The sequence below is a fragment of the Miniopterus schreibersii genome (assembly GCF_964146895.1).
Source record: "Miniopterus schreibersii genome assembly, chromosome: 7".
NCBI lineage: Eukaryota > Metazoa > Chordata > Mammalia > Chiroptera > Miniopteridae > Miniopterus > Miniopterus schreibersii.
Genome location: NC_138108.1, coordinates 71,836,169 through 71,857,403, shown reverse-complemented (window position 1 = coordinate 71,857,403; position 21,235 = coordinate 71,836,169). Strand labels below are relative to the sequence as shown.

General features: G+C 34.5%; 1 protein-coding gene across 2 annotated transcripts in view; it reads right to left on the bottom strand.

The window, feature by feature from the left end:
- Positions 1–21,235, bottom strand: part of ACTR3 (actin related protein 3) — a 49,362-nt gene that overhangs the window by 4,938 nt on the left and 23,189 nt on the right. For both annotated transcript variants that reach the window (XM_081142242.1, XM_081142241.1), the window contains 7 exons: positions 14,118–14,228; positions 11,734–11,829; positions 9,878–9,985; positions 6,131–6,274; positions 4,191–4,364; positions 853–945; positions 542–667 (listed from right to left, as the gene is read on the bottom strand). In XM_081142242.1, coding sequence (XP_080998368.1) covers positions 542–667; positions 853–945; positions 4,191–4,364; positions 6,131–6,274; positions 9,878–9,985; positions 11,734–11,829; positions 14,118–14,228 — 852 coding nt within the window. The remainder of the gene's footprint in view (positions 1–541; positions 668–852; positions 946–4,190; positions 4,365–6,130; positions 6,275–9,877; positions 9,986–11,733; positions 11,830–14,117; positions 14,229–21,235) is intronic.

Below are 21,235 nucleotides of genomic sequence, written 5' to 3'. Positions count from 1 at the left end.
TGAAAAAGGTTGAAAATCGCTGAATGGCTTAAACATACTTTTTAACTGAACTACAATGGATAGGTTTAAGATAATAAAAATTTAGGGGCTGAAAAGAGTCAGCTGTCACGCAATTCTCAAGAGGCAGCAAATTGTAGAGTGTTGTATTTTACTTTAAGTAATTCTGACTGACTATGGTAGCCTCAGATGAACCCCTCATTCTTGGTAATTTTCCATTTGAATAAAATGTGTTTTATGTAGCAAAATATTCTCTGAGTCGATGTTTTGTTTCAATATTCTACATTTAACAAGGATGAAACACAAACCTCTTTCAGAGCTACAAGAATATCTTCCAAAAATGTAAACAATATCCTAGAGGAGTCAAATGACCAAGAATATAGATGTGAATCTCTTAACATTAGTCACTTTTCATTAGAATATCTGACAGCTTCCTCTTATTTTCCTAAATAGAAGTAAAAGTTGGCAAACATTTCCCATCCCCATTACAAAAACCAAGGTACCCTCAACCTTCCCGCCAATAATAGAAAAAAAAACAACCAACCTTCAATCTACCACCACTCAACTCCTCACTTAATTTCAGTCTGGCATCTACAGTTCTTTTCAAATCTCTTTGCAAGCGACGTCCAAAGTCCCTGAACATGGTTGACCCTCCAGAGAGGACAATATTCTATATTAGTGGAGAAAAGTAAATAAGTAAGTATGACTTTTATTTTAAAAGAATAAAAATTTTAAAGATATAAGACCTATTATATCCTTTTAAAGAGAGGTGTTTTAAATGTATTATTCAACAATGGACAGAAAATAAAGAAGGTTTAAAAGTATGACCTTGAGTAACAATTTAGCTGTAAATACCTTGTAGAGAGGACGTCTAACATCAATAGGACAATTCTGAATTACTTCATCTACAACTTCTGAGATAGGTTGAGTAAAGTCTGGATTAGCAAACTGAAAAGTAAATAAAGTTGGATATATAATAGAGATTAGATCACTACTGACTTAAATATCACAATTAAAAATTAAGTTTTAAAAGCATTATTTTAACCTCATTCCATCTCCATAATGATTTAAACTGTCAAACAACTTTCTATCTCAAATCTACCTCACTAATTAGTCTATTTACAAAAAAGAATCTTTAAAGTATGTTATAACACAAATTTACCTACTACCCCAAATAAACTCTACAACCTGAGAACCTGTCAACAGTTTAAGAGATTTAAACCTCAAAACCTGGACAGAAAATATTAACAATTTGACAGAAAATATGTTCGATAACACTCATTTTTAAATGACATTTAAAATGTTATCAACTTCTTAATATAGAACTTGTAAATTCTCTGCACTGATCTTTGATAATCATACTCTTCAGTATTTACCTAAAACAGTAATACACACACACACACACACACGAGATTAACCTTCCCATAATACTTTCCCTAGCTTTACGACAGTTTATTATGTGCTATACCATGAGCAAGTAAAAGGCTGGGATAGGGCCATTCATTCCTGTGCTGTTTCTCTGCACCCTTCTCAAGAATATACAAAAATGAAAAATTTATAAAACCTTTAAATATTCACATAACCTGAATCCACCCACAGAAATTCCGATTTAGAAAGAAATTAAGTCTGATTTGAATATATCTTTTAAAAAAGCTCTGGGACTATATTGCTGTAGAACCCCAGGTGACAAGTAGAATAATATGAAGTAAAGCAACAAGCAATGAACATTAGGAAATAAATGAAGGAAAAAGAATTAACAGTAACAAACTAACAATAAATTGCTGAAGGCTATTCAATACTTTAATACTAGAAGGCTCAACCCAGGGTCCCTATTAAGAATATTTTTAGGCCTTTTCTTTCACTTTCAGCAAAACGATCAGTCCTGCCTCTAACAGCTCCCTGATCAGGTCTTCATATTCTGCAGTGGCTATCAAGGGAAGAACATTCTTTCTCTTCTCGAAAAATTTATGGAGAATACACGCAACAAAACAGCAATCCAAATAGCTCTGTCAAAAAATTTCAATTTCCTTCAAAAGAAAAAAAGCAAAGTACCAACCCATTCATCCTAAAAATAGTTCTTGTATTTGTGATGAAGTTAGCCGTTCAAAAATAAATATCCTTACTCTTTCATACATTTTATCTTCAACTGTTCAAGTTCAGATGCCTATGCCTATACTTTCATCTAATCAAAACAAAAAACAGTGAATCCTTCAAATAACAGAGGAATTACAGAACAAATATCTAAAACACAGAAGAATCTTAAAATTCACTTGGGAAGTGACACAGTTCATATGAGTCAAAAAACAGGTCTATTTTCAAAAAACATGGTGAACTAAACACACATATCTAATCTTGTTCTTGCTCTTTACTAAAAGCACCACTAAAGAGAATTTTTTAAAAGGCATAATCCCAGGATGTCCACACTGTTAATACCCAAACTTTCACCTCTTGCTGAGGCAACAAGCTGCCTGTCACACCATTCCACTGAAATTGCTCCCCTGGAATCACCAGTAATCTGGATGCTAAGAACCCATGAGTGCTTCTCAAGTTTCCTCTATTACCATACTGTATCAACTGGCACTATTATTTAACCTCACTTCTTCAAATACTCACTTCTCTTAATGTTAGCACCACAATAATCCCTTGGCCTGGCCTCTCCCCTTCTGCATTCTTCAGAATTCTTTGCAGGTTCCTCTTACTCTGCCTTGTCCATAAAGTGCTGGTGTTGACTATGGGGTCGCATCCTTCCCACTCCACATCCTCTCGCAGACCAATCTCTTCCTTTGTTCCACATGTGGTAATGACTTCACATCTATCCTCACTCGAAAACACACTACAGTTCAAAATCCTTAGAATCCAAGTGTTCATTCTGGAACCTTTTAAAGATGCATACTAAAGTCATCTCATGTTTCCACCTCACCTATTCTTCCCCTTCACTGTTCCTAATGTGAGTGGATGGCACACCATCTAGTTGCTCACGTTACAAATGTGGGAATCATCACAGAGTTTTCATATTCTTACTCCTCTCACACCTAAGCAATCAGTAAGTCATGCTGATTCTATTCGTTCTTCTCTCACCTCCTTTCTCATTCTCACTAACCTACTGACATTATTTAAATTTCATCTGAAAAAATGCAATAAAAACACCTGTTGCCAACACAATTCACACCTCTATTCCAATCTATCCAACCCAGTACAGCCAGAATGACCTTCCTAATATCACACATAAATCTGTGTCATTTCCATGCTGAAGTTTTCTACAAGACTACAGTAACTCCTTTGCACAGTGTATTAGTTCCTCATGAACACCCATCTGGTTCTATCTCCTACCACTCCCTCCCTTGATACTTTTATTATCTAGCTCTCTCATATCCCAGGAACCTCCAGCCCAGCTTATTTCCTCTTCCAAAAATATATTCCCCTAGCATACCTGCCTAACAAACACCCACTCACCCTTTAAGTCTCAGTTCAACTGTTATCTCCTCTAAAAAAGTTTCTCTGGTTCTCCCAGGCAAACTTAGACACTCTTTGCTTCTATTCCCTCACCTGATTGCATGCATCCACTAAAGCAACTATGCCTGGTTAGATACTCCTCTCTCTTATTCTTCAAGCTTGGTAAGAGCAAGACAAATTAATTTCTGAATATTCAATACTTAAACTGAAAGCATGACAATTATATTCACTTACTATCTGATGAATGAATAAACAAGAGTAGGCATTTAACTTTAGTAATTCTATTAACAGTCATATTTTTTATAAGTTATAAGAACTTTTCATTATTAAAAGCATATGGTTTTCATTAATTTAATACAGCCTGTATGTTACTAACATTTCGTAGCGACAGAAGACTATTCTGCTAATAATTAAATATTTTATGACAATTAGTTAGCAGTTCTTTTACAATGGTCACTTTACATATTTTATTTAAATGCTCATAAATTTTAAGGGCTCCTCCTCTTTCTATAACCCCTCACAAGCCACAAATATTAAAGGTTTCATTTTTCCAAATATATGAAAAATAGTAACTGTTTAGCCTGTTTTAACAAGGCCTTTTTTTCCTGGAAAATATAACTCACTATGGCATCTTAATATACAAAAGAAAGTTTCTGAGATTAACTCTCCCTGAATAATCTTATAGTTGACTGATAGTTTCTGCTGTATATTTTAAAACAATTCCATCTGAAAAAAATTACCTCTGGATGAAAGAAGATTTCAGGTCCCAAAAATCTCTCATAACCAACATCAATGGAAAATTCTTTCTTTGAGATAGCATTGATTCCAGTATACTGTTTAATCCATTTCGACCCATCTGTGTCATACTTGTTAAATTCTTTTACTAAATCTGGGCAGACATAACTATAGCGCTCCTAGAAAAACAAAGAAGTAATTTATTCTTTTTGTTTTAGAAAAAGTTAAAAAAAAAAAAAAAAAAGGCATTTTTTCAGTAAACTAGAAACAAAAATATCTTCAGAAAATAAAATTAGGAAATTAAGCTGAAGAAAATTTTATGTAGGATATTAATGTATGTGTAGTACAAATAAACAGGTCATCTCCTACACATAATTCCTGGCTTCATATATGAATAGACTATGATTTGACAAATGAAAAAGTCAAGTTCTACTATTTTAATGTTATTTCATGAAAATATTCATTAATGTCATCCAACATTTTATCCTGTTTCAGTAATTCATAGAGTCTATATTCTAGAGAGGAGAAAACATAAAATACATATGGCACTAAAGAACAATTAATAATTGATAAATCCACACAAATTAATGTAGATCCTTAGCAGGAACAAAACTGATTATGGTATAGGCAAAAGAAAAAAGGCTGAGAATATAAACTATTCTTTTTCACTATATCACCTGCAAAGCTGAATTGTTGCATAATTGGTTATATGTCCCAAGTAAAAATTATCATCTAAAATGCAATTCAAAAATGTTACGGGTTATAACATTCTATTTGCAATTTATGGATTCCTGACTGCCAACCTCATTATTTCTTTTTAAACAAAAATACATATTTCATGTACTTTTACACATCAAGAATTCTACCCAAGATAGATACAAACATTATTATTGATAATCAAAGGGCATAAAGGGAAAGAATATTAGAAAACAAAAGATGATACGGTTGTTATATCAGTTCTTCCTCCAAACCTTGGAAGTAGGAATTAAATAGAAATGATCCTTAAAAGACATTCAGACTGAGCATCAGTATTCTCTAGAATAGATTTAAATTCTTGGTGTTTTAATTTTTTTTAAACTTCACAGATTCCCGAAAGCTGTTAAAATAGTAGTGTTCATATTAATATTTTACATATTTAATAATGATGTCACCAACTTAAAGTGACTTTTGGCAGCCATTTAGTAATTCCTTTACTACCGTAGTAAATTCATTTTCATTCCTTTAAAGAATGAGAAAAACCCTATAACCATAAAAGACAAGCAAATTAATGAAGTTATTTTTTCAGGGTAGTTTCCTTTTACATACTCAAAACATATATGATATAGGCCCACTGAAATTTTTAAGGTATGAAGACAAATAATAAATGTAAAAAGCAATGCTAAGTATTTTGATAGTGTGTATGAAATATTGATATAATAAAGATTATATAGCACACAAATTATCAGAATACCTTACACAGCCTTCACATTTTTCTATTTACCATAGCACTTGAGCTAACTATGCTATAGCCAAATCAATCAAATCAAAAAATTTTTGTAATACAAAACTATCAGAATTAAAATAAGGAATTCAGTGAAGAAATTAAGATGTGAGAGCTCTGTGAAGTGAGAAAATGTATTTTACAATAGGAAATCATGAAAATATGTTAGTCAACTGGTATAAATGTTCTTCTGTTAGTCGGCTCAAATGCTGAAATGTGAAGAAAATAGGCAAAGGGTTGATAATCTGCATAAAATTTCCTTACAAGAAATACAGAGAAAACATATAATTAATATATATATAAAATTAAGGGTAATAATTTGTAACTGGCTAACAAGTTTTTTTAAAGTACTGTTCTTAAGAAGATTTCATGTTTTTTTAAAGTACTATTCTTAAGAATTTTTCATGTTAGTATTATAAATTTTATTTTAATTTCTAACTGAAGTACACTCTCATCACTCTTTACCTTTACTGCCTTAGCAGTTTCCAAGGATTGCTCTGGAGGGATTCCTACTTCTCGGTCTCTCAGCAATTGCTGAATAAAATATGTTATATCTCGTCCTGCGATGGGAATGTGCTTAATACAGCTACCAATCACATACCCTTCAGCCTAGACAGGGGAAAGAGAGTATCAAATTTACTGTCAATGTTTTCAAAATTAATATAACCCAAATAATTAAAGACCAATACCTCAGGATACTATATATGCATCTTAAGTATTACTTTATCTCAGGATAATTCTTCTAGTCTTTATTGCTCAACTGTATTCCTCATAGTTACTTATCATAAAATTGATAATGCTGTACAAGGAACAAGAATGGGCAGCAACTTAAGACATATTCTCCCACTCTTGGTTATGTAAGATTATGTAACCAAGACTGAAATGAGTCATTAACATACAAATAATGATTTTTCAGAAGTAGTAAATGTTTTAGATAACAGACATCAGATGAAATGATTTTTAAATCTTCTTTAATTTCAATAAAAAATTTAGATTGCATTGTAGGAAATTTATCACTAACTCACGAACTGGCTATCATTTTTCCCAATGAATTAGGTACCAATTTCACAAGCCTGAAACATTACATGCACCATAATAGTGCCAAATAATAAGTTTTGCAGAATAAGTTCATAAATTTACTGATACAAGTCAGAAGAACTAAAAGTAATGCAGCAAAGTTAAATTTCATTAACAAAGAATGTCAGAACTGTCCTCGTCTGCCCATGACAGAATAGTAGGGATTGAATTCATCCTCTCACCTTAAAAATAGAACAGGACAAATTATATGAAAATAGGTTTTCAGATATTAGAGAACAGGCAGAGTAGGGCAATGATCCCTAAGAGAAGGGAAAACAAACAAGGTGAGTGCTACGAACATCCCATCTTGCTGCCCAGGGAGAGCTCTTAGGCAGCAATAATGGGAGGGAGACCCCAGAGTCTGGTGGTCTCATTAAGTTGAGGATACAGAATTTGCAAGTAAGACTACTAAAGTGGAAGGAGGTGCATAGATAGCTGCGGAGATCTGAAGAGAATTATCACCTTACCTGACTAGTAATCCTCAAGTGCGTATTAGAAAATCATCAAGGCCAGAGAAAAAACCTCTGGAAAAGAGTGGGCAGAACAATCCCCAACTCATACATAGCTAGGAATAGTTTATGTTCCCACTCACTAGAGTTTTAAAACTTCAAACACAAGGCACAGCACCTAATAGTCTTCAGAAAAATATTGCCTCAATACTGGGTACAAAGCAGGCCTAGGCGAAACGTTGTTAAAGGAGCCCCTGAAAGGATCAAACTGATTCCTAGTAACTTAACTGTGTCCCAAGAAAAAACTTTAAAATATTTAAAGAAGTCCAAAAACCCAAGACATAAGAATGTGAATCAAAAATTATGAGCAAGAAAGAAACTAGGAAAATACAATCCCTGACCAAGAGAAAAATCAATCAATAAAGAAAGAAACAGAAATGTCAAAGATATAGAATTAGTCAACAAGGATATTAAAACAGCTAATATACACCATCTGATCAAGAAGATCAACTGAAGCATGAGGAACAGAGAAATGGAAGCTATAAAAAGACCCAAACAGAACTTCTAAGAACAAAAATAAAATATATGAAGTTAAAAATACATTAAATGTAATTATAGCAGATTAGACAATGAATAAAAATAGTGAACATGAAGACAGAAATAGAAACTATCTAAAACAGTACAGGAAAAAAGAGGATAGGGGAAAAATGAAAACATTATCAGTTAATTATGAGACAACTTTAAACAGCCTAATATACATGTAATTGAAGTTCCCAAAGATAAAGGGGTAAAGGAGGGACAAAAAAGATATGTGAAGAAATAATGAACAAAAACTGCTCAAATATCATAAAAACTACAAATCCACAGATCCAAGCAGCCAAATGAGAAGAAATAAAGAAAACCACATTTAGGTACATCATAGTCAAATTGCTGAAATCCAGTGAACCTGGACTATGTAAAGAGAAAACCTGACAGCAACCAGACAAGAAACATTACATTCAAAGGAACAAACCTGGAATTATAGCAGACATTCTCAGAAACAAAGTCAGAGACAGTAGAGTTACATTTTTAAAATACTGAAAGGAAGAAAACTGTCAACCTAAAATTCTACCCAAATAAAACTGTTTGTCAAAAATGAAGGCAAAATAAAGACTTTTTCAAAGGATGTACATAAATCGAAAGAATTCAGAGCCAGATCAGCAGCACCATAAGAAATATTAAAAACCATCATTCAGACAGAAAGAAATGATGCTAGATAAAAATCTGGACTGTCATAAAGGAATAAAGAGCACTGAAAATGTTACATGGGTAAGTATAAAAGAACTGTATGTTTTTCAAAATCTCTTTTAAAGATAACTATTTATTATAGGCTGACTGCTGACCCGCTCCTCCCAAAATTCTTATGTCAAAGTACTAATCCCCAAAACTAGCAGAATGTGACTGCATTTGGAGACAGGGTATTTAAAGAGATAATTAAGTTAAAATGAGGTGATTAGAGTGGGCCCTAACCCAATATGATTACTGTTCTTAAAAGAGGAGATTGGGACACAGACACAGAGAAGACATACGGTCTCTACAAGCCAAAGAGAGAGCCCCCAGAAGACGTCAATCCTGCCAACATCTTAACCTCAAACATTTTAGCCTCCATATCTGTGAAAAAATTAATTTTCTATTGTTTAAGCAACTCGGTACTTTGTTATGGCTGCACTAGCAAAACTAATATACGACTTACAATGAAACAAATTAATAATGTACTACTGAGTAAATAACATGTAGAGGTAAAATGAGTGACAATGACAATAAAGACTAGAAGGGTTATGAAATATTTGAATATTATTTGGAATTAGATTATGATAAGTTAAAAATGTTTACTATAAGCCCTAGAGCAACTACCACCAAGAAACAAGCAAATGACAATAACAAGAAAGTATAGCATAGCTAATAAGTCAGTAAAAAGAAGATAAAACACAATTATTAAAATAACCCATTAATTCAAAAGAAATATGAAAATAATGATATACATTTGAGCTGTCATTCTGAATCTATGAGGCACAGTAAAAAAGCTAATTTGTCATTAAGATTAGAAGCACAAAGGCCCTGGCAAAAAAGTGCTATCTTGGACTTTATATCCAATCTGATACATTTTTCTTAATATACTTGACTAAATTCAAACCATAAAGCACAATCATTATCTTGAACTTTTTATTTAAAAAAAATAGTTCCCTAAAAGTTATTAATAGTCATATGCTCACAACTAACTGCCATTTAGTTAATGTACACACCAGTGTGAAATGTGTTAATTAAGGATGAGAGAGACTATCAACTGGCTAATACACACAAAGACACATCAAACTGGAAAACAGAATTCCAAGTTTAAGAAAAGAAATATATTTTCCATTCCAGATACTCCACTGCAATTCATCATTTCCTAATTATGAATTAGAAACTATTTCTAATAATTTTCTAATTATTTTCTAACAGTAGTACAAACTTCTAACAAAAGAAACATTTTAGAATTTATAAAATTTTAATAATTTGAGCAAAATAAAGTTATAATAGCCAAGTTACAGCACATTTTTAAAGTATAATATTTAAAGTTTCTAAAAAGTGGTATTGAATTCATACAGTTTAACTTTGCCAGGTGTGTTATTTGATGCCCTGTTCAGTAATTTTAAAATATCCTTACCACAGGAATGACATGAGTGACACCGTCTCCACTATCTATTACAGTACCGGTCAATGTTCGTTCCCCTACTTGTCTTGAGGTCCAGGATGCAGCTAAGGCAAGAACGGCCTTGAATAGAAAGAAATAAGACGGGCAAAAAAGAGCACAAAGACCGTGTTAAAATATATATATATTTTACTGGAGTACTTTATTCAATTTTAAATGTAGTATGTCTGAAAAGAAAATACACAAATTAATTTACACTATACAATCAAACTGTTCACATCCTACATTTCATAAGACAAAGTTACAGGCTTACCCCAGCCAGGCGTGGCTAAGCAGTTGAGCATGGACCTATGATTCAGGAGATTGCAATTCGATTCCCAGTCAGGGCACAGGCCTGGGTTGCAGGCTCAATCCCCAGTAGGCGCCCGCAGGAGGCAGCCAATCAATGACTCTCTCATCATTGATATTTCAATTCTCTCTCTCCGAAATCAATAAAGATATATTTAAAAAAAAAAATTACAGGCTTATATTTGCTTTTAGGGACATATTTATAAATTTTCCATATTTTAGCGAGAGCCGTTTTTCTCCTAAAGCCAAAAAAATGTGGAAGACTAACATGAAATTGTACAGTTCTATGATTATCAAGACTTAAAGTATGTTTATATGGGATAGCCAGTTACAAACAACAAAGTAGAAGAAACACACCACCAATCACCCAATCACCAGTTATTCAATACATAGATGGCTATAAACAAACATGGTGGGTATCACTCTTGTAAGATTAGCTCCAAATTCTCTAAGTGAAACATGCATCTAGGAATATATAACAATTTATCCACAGAAAGCCCTTGCACACTTCCGCCATACTATGATCTAATTAGGAAACAGTTGATGAGATAACATTTTTCTATGAAAAGTTGTGGCAATGGCAATAAAATGTAATTCTTTAAAAAGAATTAAGAAATTAACACAGCTGGTTCATTTTTTAAAATCTAAATTTCATACAGTCCAAGCCTCAAACAAGATATCTGACTAATAATTAAAAACAGAGCAAAACTGGCTTTATCTACTTGCCATATAATAGCTGAAAGGGACATAGAAAGACACCTAGGCTGACCTCCAATTTTAACACAGGATCACACCACAATCATTGTGGGCTAACAAAACTATATACAATAGTTTATATACTCATTAAGCATTTGTGATATGCCAGGTTATCACATTTACTATAGGGTTAAAAAATAAGAGGTGAGTTCTGACCCTGAGGGATGGGACAGAAGCTGTACCATATAGATACACATACAAATTAAGGGCAATAAAATATTACAGGGACTTATGATATATGGGATACCAAGAGGCAAAAAGAAGGTGGTGGTCAAATACACCTAGCAGTAAATCAGTCAAAACAGACTGTAAAAAAAAAAAAAGGACACAACAAATGTTACAAGGATAAGTGAGTGTGTGTGTGTGTGTGTGTGTGTGTGTGTACTTCTTGACATGGAAGAACACTCAATAAACATTAGTTCCCCTTTTTCTGTCCTATAAAGGCCTTGAATTAACCTTAAATCATTAACACACTTCAGCACTTCTCTTCTGTTGACTAAGTAACTCAATTTCCTATAATACGATTTCTAAATTATTGATTCAGGAGAGAACTATGGTATGCTTTGAGGTTTTATAGATAGATATAGATATAGATAGATATAGATATAGATATAGATGTATAGAGATAGATGACAGAGACAGAGAGAGAGAGAAAGCGAGAGAGAGAGAGAGAGAGAGAGAGAGAGAGAGAGAGAGATAGAGAGAGAGAGAGAGGGAAAGCAGATTGAAATGTAAGAACCCAGCGTCCAGCAATCTGTGCACCTTACCTGCACAGCAATGTACAAGCCCGGGACGTTGAAGGACTCAAACATGATCTCAGCAGTATATTCCCTGTTTTCTGGAGTATTCAGAGGAGGTTCAGTCTATTAAATTGAATAACATTTTAAATAGACGATATCAGATCACTTTGATAACTACACAATTTTAAATGAAAAGTAATTTATTTTAAACACGGTATTTAAAAGTCATTTCAAACTTAGAGGTCAAGACACAATTAGACCAATGAAAAACTACAGAGAATTCAAACAGATCTATACATATGCAAAAAATGTGGTTATTCACATAAAAAAAGGAAACTGAATTCCTATGTCATGCCACTCATAAGAATTAAACTTTGAGAAAGGGAAGGGTGGAGGGAGGGAGGAGACCCAGTCAAATCACCTAGTGAACTCAGTAATGACAGACCTCCAGGAAAACATACCAATGGTATTTGCTAGTGGAAGAATCCTCATCTATGCAATGTTTATAGCAGGATGTATCTGGTCTGTCTAGAATTATAGTAAATACACCAAGACTCTACAAATTTATGGCACAGCTTCCTGAAAAATGTTATATATGTTACATAACTGTTAAGTGGGTATAAAGTGGAGATGTTTACATAGTTCTCTTCATATATCACTTAGAAACCTGTGGGTTAATTCTGAGGCAAAAAGGACCTAGGAACAGCATTGGCAATCCTGGACTTCATGTTTTGATTATGTCTCATGATCATTTAATTCATTTAAATTATTAAAGTTGGAAACTGGGTAAGAAGTCTGATTCTTATGAATTTGATATGACAATCCAATCCTTTTTGTTATCTCAAATATGTAAAGTTGAAAGGCAAAAAGAATTATCTTTTTGGCCCTGGGGTAAGGCATGGATTCCTTAAATTTAAAGAGCAAAAATAAAACTTGAATTCATTACAAATTAAATCTTTTATTCAATTTTAAACTATAAAGTAAGTTTTTTCAAAAAAAATAAGTAGACTTTTTCATATGTAAAACTTCTAGTAGCTAAACTGCCTGATGTGTCTGAAGTTATTTAAGAGAGTTTTGGAACTGTGTTCAACAGTATTAAGATATTTAGCAATACATACAAAATTAAGCAAACTAAAACATCAAGACAGTTAAACTATAAACTCCAACACAAAAAGAAGTTCTACATAAAATATAATCAGAAACTTCACAAGGAAAACATACAAATAGCTAATAAGTACATGAAAAAGTGCTCAATGTCATTAGTCATCAGGAAAATGCAAATTAAAACCAAAATAAGAAAGCTTACACATGCACCAAAATGGCTAAAACTAAAACTAATGACTGACACACCAAATAGTGGACAGATTGTAGAGCAACCAAACTGCTAACATATTATTAGTGGGTGTGCAAAAAGGTTCTGAGAAAGTTCTGAAAGTTTCCTATAAACCCTATTATGTACCTACCTATGGCAATTCTGTATCTAGGTATTTATACGAGAAATAAAAACATTTGTCTACAAAAAGACCAGTATAAGAATGTTCCCAATAGCCAAACTATTAATAGTCAAAAACTGGAGCCCAGCCGGTGTGGCTCAGTAGTTGAGCATCCACCTATAAACCAGACAGTCAAAGTTTGATTCCTGGTCAGGGCACATGCCCTGGTTTCGGGCTTGATCTCCAGTAGAGGTCATGCAGGAGGCAGCCGATCAATGATGCTCTCTCATCATTGATGTTTCCATCTCTCTCTTCCTCTCTCTGAAATAAAAATAAAAAACTGGAAACAGCCCAGATGATTATCATCAATGGAAAATACATAGTAGGGCATATTCCTACAATGGAATACATGTAGCCCAGCAACAAAAAGCAACACATTATTGGTATCCTCAACATGGATGAATTTTTTAAATGTTTGCTTCTGGGGAAAACAAAGGATTGGGAGAGCTGAGGAAGGAGAGTGCAATTTTTTTGTTTTAAATCTTACACCATTTGATTTTTTTTAAGCTATGAACACGCAACTACTTTGGTAAAAAAAGAAGAAAAAGTTTAAAAATTAAGTTATATTGTGTTTTTGTTGCCAAGAATTACAAATGAAATAATAATAAGACTGGAAATAAGAAAGGGAAGTGTCATATTTCCAACTTTTTTCTGAACCTTACTATTCCTATCAAAAAGATTACATATTAATTATCAAAAGAATTTAAGTGTCTAAACTTTGTTTTTTCAACATATTACTACTCTATTTGAACCTAGAACAGAATGGTCTTAAAGATGATGGAGCTTTCTAACAAAGTCTTGTAGACATATGACAATTTAATAAACAACAAAGCATGCCATAGTGAATACAGATGTGATGAAAAATTCTCACTGAGTTTCTTCAAGAGTTTCCTCAGTGAAATTACAATTTGTACTTACCAAAAGAAAATAATGATCTTCAGGTTCTGCCCTTAAATATTTAAAGATCACTTGTTCCATAAACCTTTCCATCAAATCCCAATCTTCAACTATACCATGGCGAATTGGCCACTATTAAAACAAAATATAAAACACAAATTAAATATTATTAACATCAAAATAAATAAACTACCAAAAATGAAAACCCGGGGAATACTAGATCATTCGTGGATATTAGATGAGGACAGCATTTCTTAGGTGTGATAATCAAACTGTAGATCATTCTTAGGAGATGCATATATAACTACTTAGAAATAAATAAAATTATCTCTACAACATATTTTCAGGTGGTTCAATAAAATATAATGCAGCCCCAGCCAGTCTGGCTCAGTAGTTAGAGGATGGGTCCACAGACTGAAGGGTCCCGGGATCGATTTCGGCCAAGGGCACATACCTCGGTTGCAGACTTCACTCCCTGCCCCGGTCGGGGCAAATGCAGGAGGCACCAATGGATATGTCTCTCTCACATTAGTGGTTCTCTCTCTCTCTCCTTCTCCCTACCACCTCCGAAAAACAATGGAAAAAATATCCTTGGGTGAGGATTAAAATATATATATATGTACGTGTGTGTCAAAATGTTAAAAATTATAAATCTACATGGAAGATCATTGTACTTGTCTTTCTAGATTTCTGGAAATCTTGAAAAAAGGGAAAAACTTAACCTATTAAAATTAAGCCTATGAAAATTACAGTTTATTACAATTTCCTTTATTTTTAATTTATCAGCTCTTTCACAAATATGTTATGTGCCTAATATATAAAACACAGTTGGTAAGTATATATCAATGATAATCATAAATCGAGCATGTAAAATTAAAAGAAAAATTGTATAAATCTGTACAGAACCATGCTTCTAAAACTGAGCCCCAGGGTACTACAGCAAATTCACAAAGACAACATCAAGTCCTATAAAATTTCCAGGAAAATATAGTGATACTCAAAATCAGTTTGGCACTGCATATCTTACTAGTTCATGGTAATTCAGTTTCAACATTAGGTAATACTATATTCCTTTCAATAATACCACCTCTTTGAGAAGCTGAGTTGCCAGTAGTTGCTATAATAAAAACTTAAGTATCTCCCCCCAAAAATAGTGTAAATTAAGAAATGCAGGTGGCAGTGTACAACTGATTCCAGGTATGAGAAGTTGTGAAGTGCATCCTAATAGAATTGTAATTATTTAACAATTAAATAAAATATTTTCCTTTCAAATAAGTGTCTTATTTTTTTCAAATGGCTACTTAGTTGCTTAGATCTAGCTTAATAAGCAAACTGTTAGATATTTGTTTTGGTCTAGAGGGCACTCTAAACAGTCTTACTGAGACACTAAAGGCATTGAAAAAAAATTTGTGCATCTCTGCAATAAAATACAGTTCCACAACACATATAACTAACAAAAGATTAGTATTCCAAATATATAAAGAATGCCTTAAACAAGCAAATTAAAAATTTATGCAAAAAACTTTAATATATGTAATAGAAAAAGAATCAAACAAAAATATATAGTTCCATGCACATCATACATACTCAATATCTCACACAGAAAGAACAAGTAATCATCCTGTGTCATTTATTTAATCATTAAACTTCTTACCTGTTAGTCCCTAATATCCACATCTCACCCTAGCCTTCTACATACTTTTTAGGACATTATAGTATGACTTCTAGTCCTCAGTTTAAGTAAGGAAAAACAAGCACTACATCATTCATTTTATAACATTACTACAGTTTACATATTTAAATATTCTAAGTGTTATTTTATTGTGTACCAAGTGTGAACCACTGCCACAAATGCTAAGGGCATGAACATCCTGCCAACAGAAGCTCAATCTAGTGAAAGAAATAGATACAAATCTATTGTAAGTTTTTAAAGAAATAAAGTACCTAGAATAAGATGAGGAACTTGGCTTCTGAGGAAAAACAGAAAGGGTCATATTCCTATATGACTGATGAGGTCATATCTAAGTTAGGTCTTAAAGGAGCAACCTTACTGATTTTTTCTTGGAGGAGGGAGAGGAAAGAACATGTAGATAAAGAATAGAAAGAAAAATATAAAAAGACAAACACTGCATTTAACAAGGAGAAATATGTATGACAAAAGGGTTGGGGGAAAGGGTGTAGAAAGACAGATCAGTTCTAGATAAAGGGGTCCAGATTCTCAACAACTCTATGTGCCTTGTATTTGGATCTTAGTCTGTAAGAAATAAGGCATTAGTAGAAATTTTTAAGCAGGGAAATGACAAGAACAGCTTTGATTTTTAGGAAAATTACTATAGCAGCACTGAGAAAGCTGAAAAGAACTGTAAAAGAATTAAGAATGAGAAAATAAGAGCCCCAACTGTGATATCAATGCTGTTAGGCCAGATTTAAGATTTCTATCTGTAAGAATGAGAAGAAACTCAAAGATACCAAGAGGTTTCTAGCTCTGAAATCAGAAAGAAGAGAATCTATTAATCAAGATACAAAAGTTGTGTTCTGTTTTTTCTTGAACGAAGCAAGGGTAAAGTATATATTGTAAATTTTGTTTTGGATACATTACATTTGAGAGCCAGGTAGTAGGTAGATGACAGTAGGTAGATGGAAATGTGGCCAAGGAATTGGAAGCAGAGATTTAGGTTGTATTTGTAGACAGAGGAGTGGATGAGATCACCTACACAAAGTATTTAATAAAGAAAAAAAAGAGAATCAAGGACAGTACCTGGGAAATACAGACATTTGAGTAGTGGGCAAAGGAGGAGGAACTAGTGACAATAGGGTTTAAAAAAAAAAAGGTAACAAAAAGAATAGTCCATGTTAGAAAGAGAAAAGACAAATCAAGAAGGATGAAGACTGTTAAATACAATGGACTTAACAAAGTTTATCAAATAATTTGAAACAAAATAAGTTTGGTTTTAAGTGGAAAATAACAACTAAAAGTCTGAGGAAAGAAGGTAGGGAAAAAGATTGAGAAAAGTTTTTTTTAGGTTCGTAGCATTTGGAAGACAAGAAAATGTGTTGAAGAGAACAGAATCAGTGCAGAGGAACTCTGGTTTCTCAGCTCACTGACTTCATCACCTTCAAAGATTTCTTTTCCATTTTGGCCAGTTTAGATCTTAGTATCATCAGCATCTCTAAATCCCTGAAATCCAAGAACACCCATTTCTGATCACAACCACTCATCGTTCTAACACCTTGCTAAATCTTTTTCCCCCAGTATATCATAATTATTCCCTAGCTATCAACACCCCCCAACACACACACACACACACACACACACACGCACACACACAGTTTAGATTTTATGCCCCATCACTTTATTCCTATTTCCTTTTGTCATTCCACCTACCAAAACCCAACTCAGCATGATCCTACCCTAAACTTGCCTATACACAGAATGCTGGTTGTACTGAAGAAACACACGTACTGGGTGGATACAACTAGGTATTCATAATCGTTCTTCTCGAATGGCCCTAACTTTGCCAGGCAAGCATTTGCTTCTTTATTCATCTTTACTCTCCATAAGGATGATTTAAATGTTCTCCCTATCACTCAGATTTCACCTCTCACTATTCCCTGGAAAGCAGAGATGATATCCCCATGTATTCACAGAGAAAGCAGAAGCTAACAAACAGGAATCCCTTCACCAAATTTATAAAACTGATTCCATAATTACTCCTTTTTCTTTTTCACTTTTTAATAACATAAGCGAATCTTCCTCATGTCAATTAGATCATCTGTGCTCTGGACCCCATTCCTCTAGCTTTCTCAGAGACCTGGATTATGAATTACTTTCATCTCTTTTTCTGATGGCTCTTTCACAATAACATTTAAATCTCTCTTCTATGGTAAACTCACGTATCTCTTCATCTATCTCTCCCTCCCAATCACAGTCAAATCTCAAAGAATATTGACATTTTTTTCCTGGCCTACCATTCACAATCCAACCTACTGTAATCCAAATGCACTACTCTTTTAAAATTATTCTTATTAAGGTTACAAATGACATCCTTGTAACTAAAGACAGCAATTAATATATGGGATCCAGGTGACTGATATCTTAGCGACATTCCATGCTCTTGATCACTTTCCTGTTTACCCTGTCCTCTAACCATGCTTTTTCAGTCTCCTTTGCAAGGTTTTCCTCTTCTACCCAAACCTAAATAGAGCACTAATCGGGCTGTCCCAGACCTCTTCCCTGATATACATTCCCCTACATAATTTCAGCCCTTCCAGAGGTAACATACCTTTCAAATATTTATCTTTTTTTGAGCTCCAAAAGCCAAATATTTGTCTAAGGATATATCAGACGTCTCCCAAATAACTAAAACACAACTTAGTAAAAACTGAACTTATCCTCTCCTCCCTATACCACATCCCAGTCAGAACTGTTTCTCCTTAAATGTTCTCAATCTCAAGAAATGAGGAGCAAGGAAACTATCCAGGAGCTGGGAATTATCCTCAATTACAAAGTATTAATCATCAATATCTTGTTAATCATTTCCCTGTTATTCCTTAAGTATCCACTTTTTTATTCTTGGCCAAAATATATATATATATATATATGCGCATGCAGGGGTCCACCCAACAAAGTAGGACTTACTTCAGCAGGGCTCTGGTGGCCACTGAGTTTGTCCTTTTAGTGTGTCACTTGTGGAGTTGTGTGGTGATACTTTGACGTGGTTCTGCCCAAGGTCACCTGGCATGAGCTACAAAGCCATCTGCAAATGGCTGCTACTTGTGCTGGTCTTGGAGGTGCCCAGGAGAGGCTAAGCTGTGAACCAAGGCAGCTGCTGCTAGTGCCAGGCCTGGCTGAGGCCAGGTGCTGCTTGAGAGACTTTTAGGAAAATGTGAAGCATGAGCCAAGATAGGCCATTCATATGGAAAAGCCACTGGAAACAGCATGGGACTGAAATTGGATGGAGTGGGACCTCAGGATCGTGGGGTGGGGTGGGGTGGGGATGGGAAGTGGGGACAGTGTTAGCCAAGTTTATGAAGACTCAGATATGCCAGCTCTGTGGAGAGGGAGAGCTCATCAAAGGAACAATGGCCTCTACCAGCTCTCATCCTGATGCCAGACAATTTAGTTCCTCCCTGTATGTCTCTGGTGCCTTTCAAGCTGCTGTCCCAATGATGGAGCTCAGAGGGAATGAGTCCAAATATGTCTGTGTGTGGGCCCTTTAAAAGGCACTACCTGGGACACCAGCAGCTCACTGTCTCCCTCAGCCTCAATCCCCACTGGTTTTCTTATGTTTTTTAAAAATATGTTTTTAATGATTTCAGAGAAACAGAGAGACACAGAAACATCAATGATGACAGTCACTGACCAGCTGCCTCCTGCACACCCCCTACTGGGGATCGAGCCTGAAACCTGGGCATGTGCCCTGACTGGAAACTGAACCGTGACCTGGTTCATAAGTGGATACTCAATCACTGAGCCACACCAGTTGGCCCCACTGGTTTTTACAGCCAGAAGTTAAGGGGACTACTCTTCCTGGCACTGGAACCCTGGGCAAGGGACCCCTCACTCCTTGAGGGGGACCCCTGCAGCCAAGATAGCCCTCCTAATTTTTGTCTGCCACATGTGGGTATGGGACCAGCCTGTTCAGCGTCTCCACCCCTCCTATCAGTAGCAATGTGGCTTCTTCTTTAATTCCCTAGTTGTAGGACTTCCATTCTGCCAAATTTCATGTGGTTCTGAATGATGGTTGCTCTGTAGTTCAGAAGTAATTTGGATGTGGTTGTGGAAGGTGAGTACCACGTTTACCTATGCTGCCATCTTGACCAGAAGATCCCATGATGAAAGTTAAATGTTTGTATGCACATACTTAATTTCCATTTCTCTCTATTCCCACTGACTAACTGTAGTCCAAGTCACTAATATTCCTTGCCTTAGCTATTATAACAGTCTGGTCTTTCCAGTATGATGTTGTGTCCCCAAATAAAAACAGCCAGTATATACTGAGTATTCATGATGTACAAAGCACTGTAACAAATGCTTTATATGCATCATCTCATTAAGCCTCCCAGCAATCCTGTACTATCTCCATTTTACAGATGAAGAAACGAAAACTCAGAAAGGTTAAGTTACTGAATGATATCACAAAGCTAGAAAGTGGCACAGCCAGAATTCTAGCCCAAGTCAATAGACTTCAATATTTGTGCTTTTAAATACTACTTAAACCCATTAATGTTGCCCAAAGGACAGAGTTAAATTCTTTAAAATGGCCTAACAAGACTTTCAACAATCTTACCCTGGCCTACCTATCCAGCTTCCTCACTTCTTTCTACCTCATTCGCTATGCTTCAGGCACATTGGTCATTCAGTTCCAGGCTCCCTCATACTTTAAAGCCTTCCTGAATATTGGAGTCTCTGCCTAGAAAAACTCTGCCTACATCAATTCACCGAACTATTTTGTTATTCAAGTCTCAGCTTAAAAGATATACTCCTCAAAGATTTTCCTGAATCCACAAACTAGATTAGCTACTCCTGACATACATTCCCAGAGTATCCTGTACTTCCCTTTTGTAACACCCTTACACTTGTAATTATTTCTTCAGTATATTCCTTTCTACCACATTATAACAGCCTAAAAATCAGGAAAGTCATTTTCTTATTTACCACTGTATTCTCAGCATTTAGCCAAGTTTTTTACACATTGTAGTTGTTCATTAATAACTTATGAGAAGAGAAGAAATGAGGTACAAAGGAGGAAATCTGCAAATGAGGCAAAGATAAGAAATGTTAGAACATTGTTTACCTTTTGGTATGGGTAGGGGTGGGGGCTATGGGAGTAGGCACAAGAAAAGCATCTGGGTTACTAGATTTACTCTATATCCTAAACTTCTATGATTAGTCATAAAATTCTTTTAACTATATAATTAAGACTTACCTATTTTACTACATATAAATTATACCTCAATAAAAAGGAAGAGGGGGAAGGGCAGGATAAGAAAGGGAAAAAGAAAAAGAGGGGGAAAGAGAACGGTACTTCCAGATGACGTAAGCTTCAAAGAGGAGAGAAATGGTGTGGGTTTGAATACTGATGGGAAACGTCTCTAAATGTGGCAATGTAGAGGTACGAGAAAGCTAATCACATTGA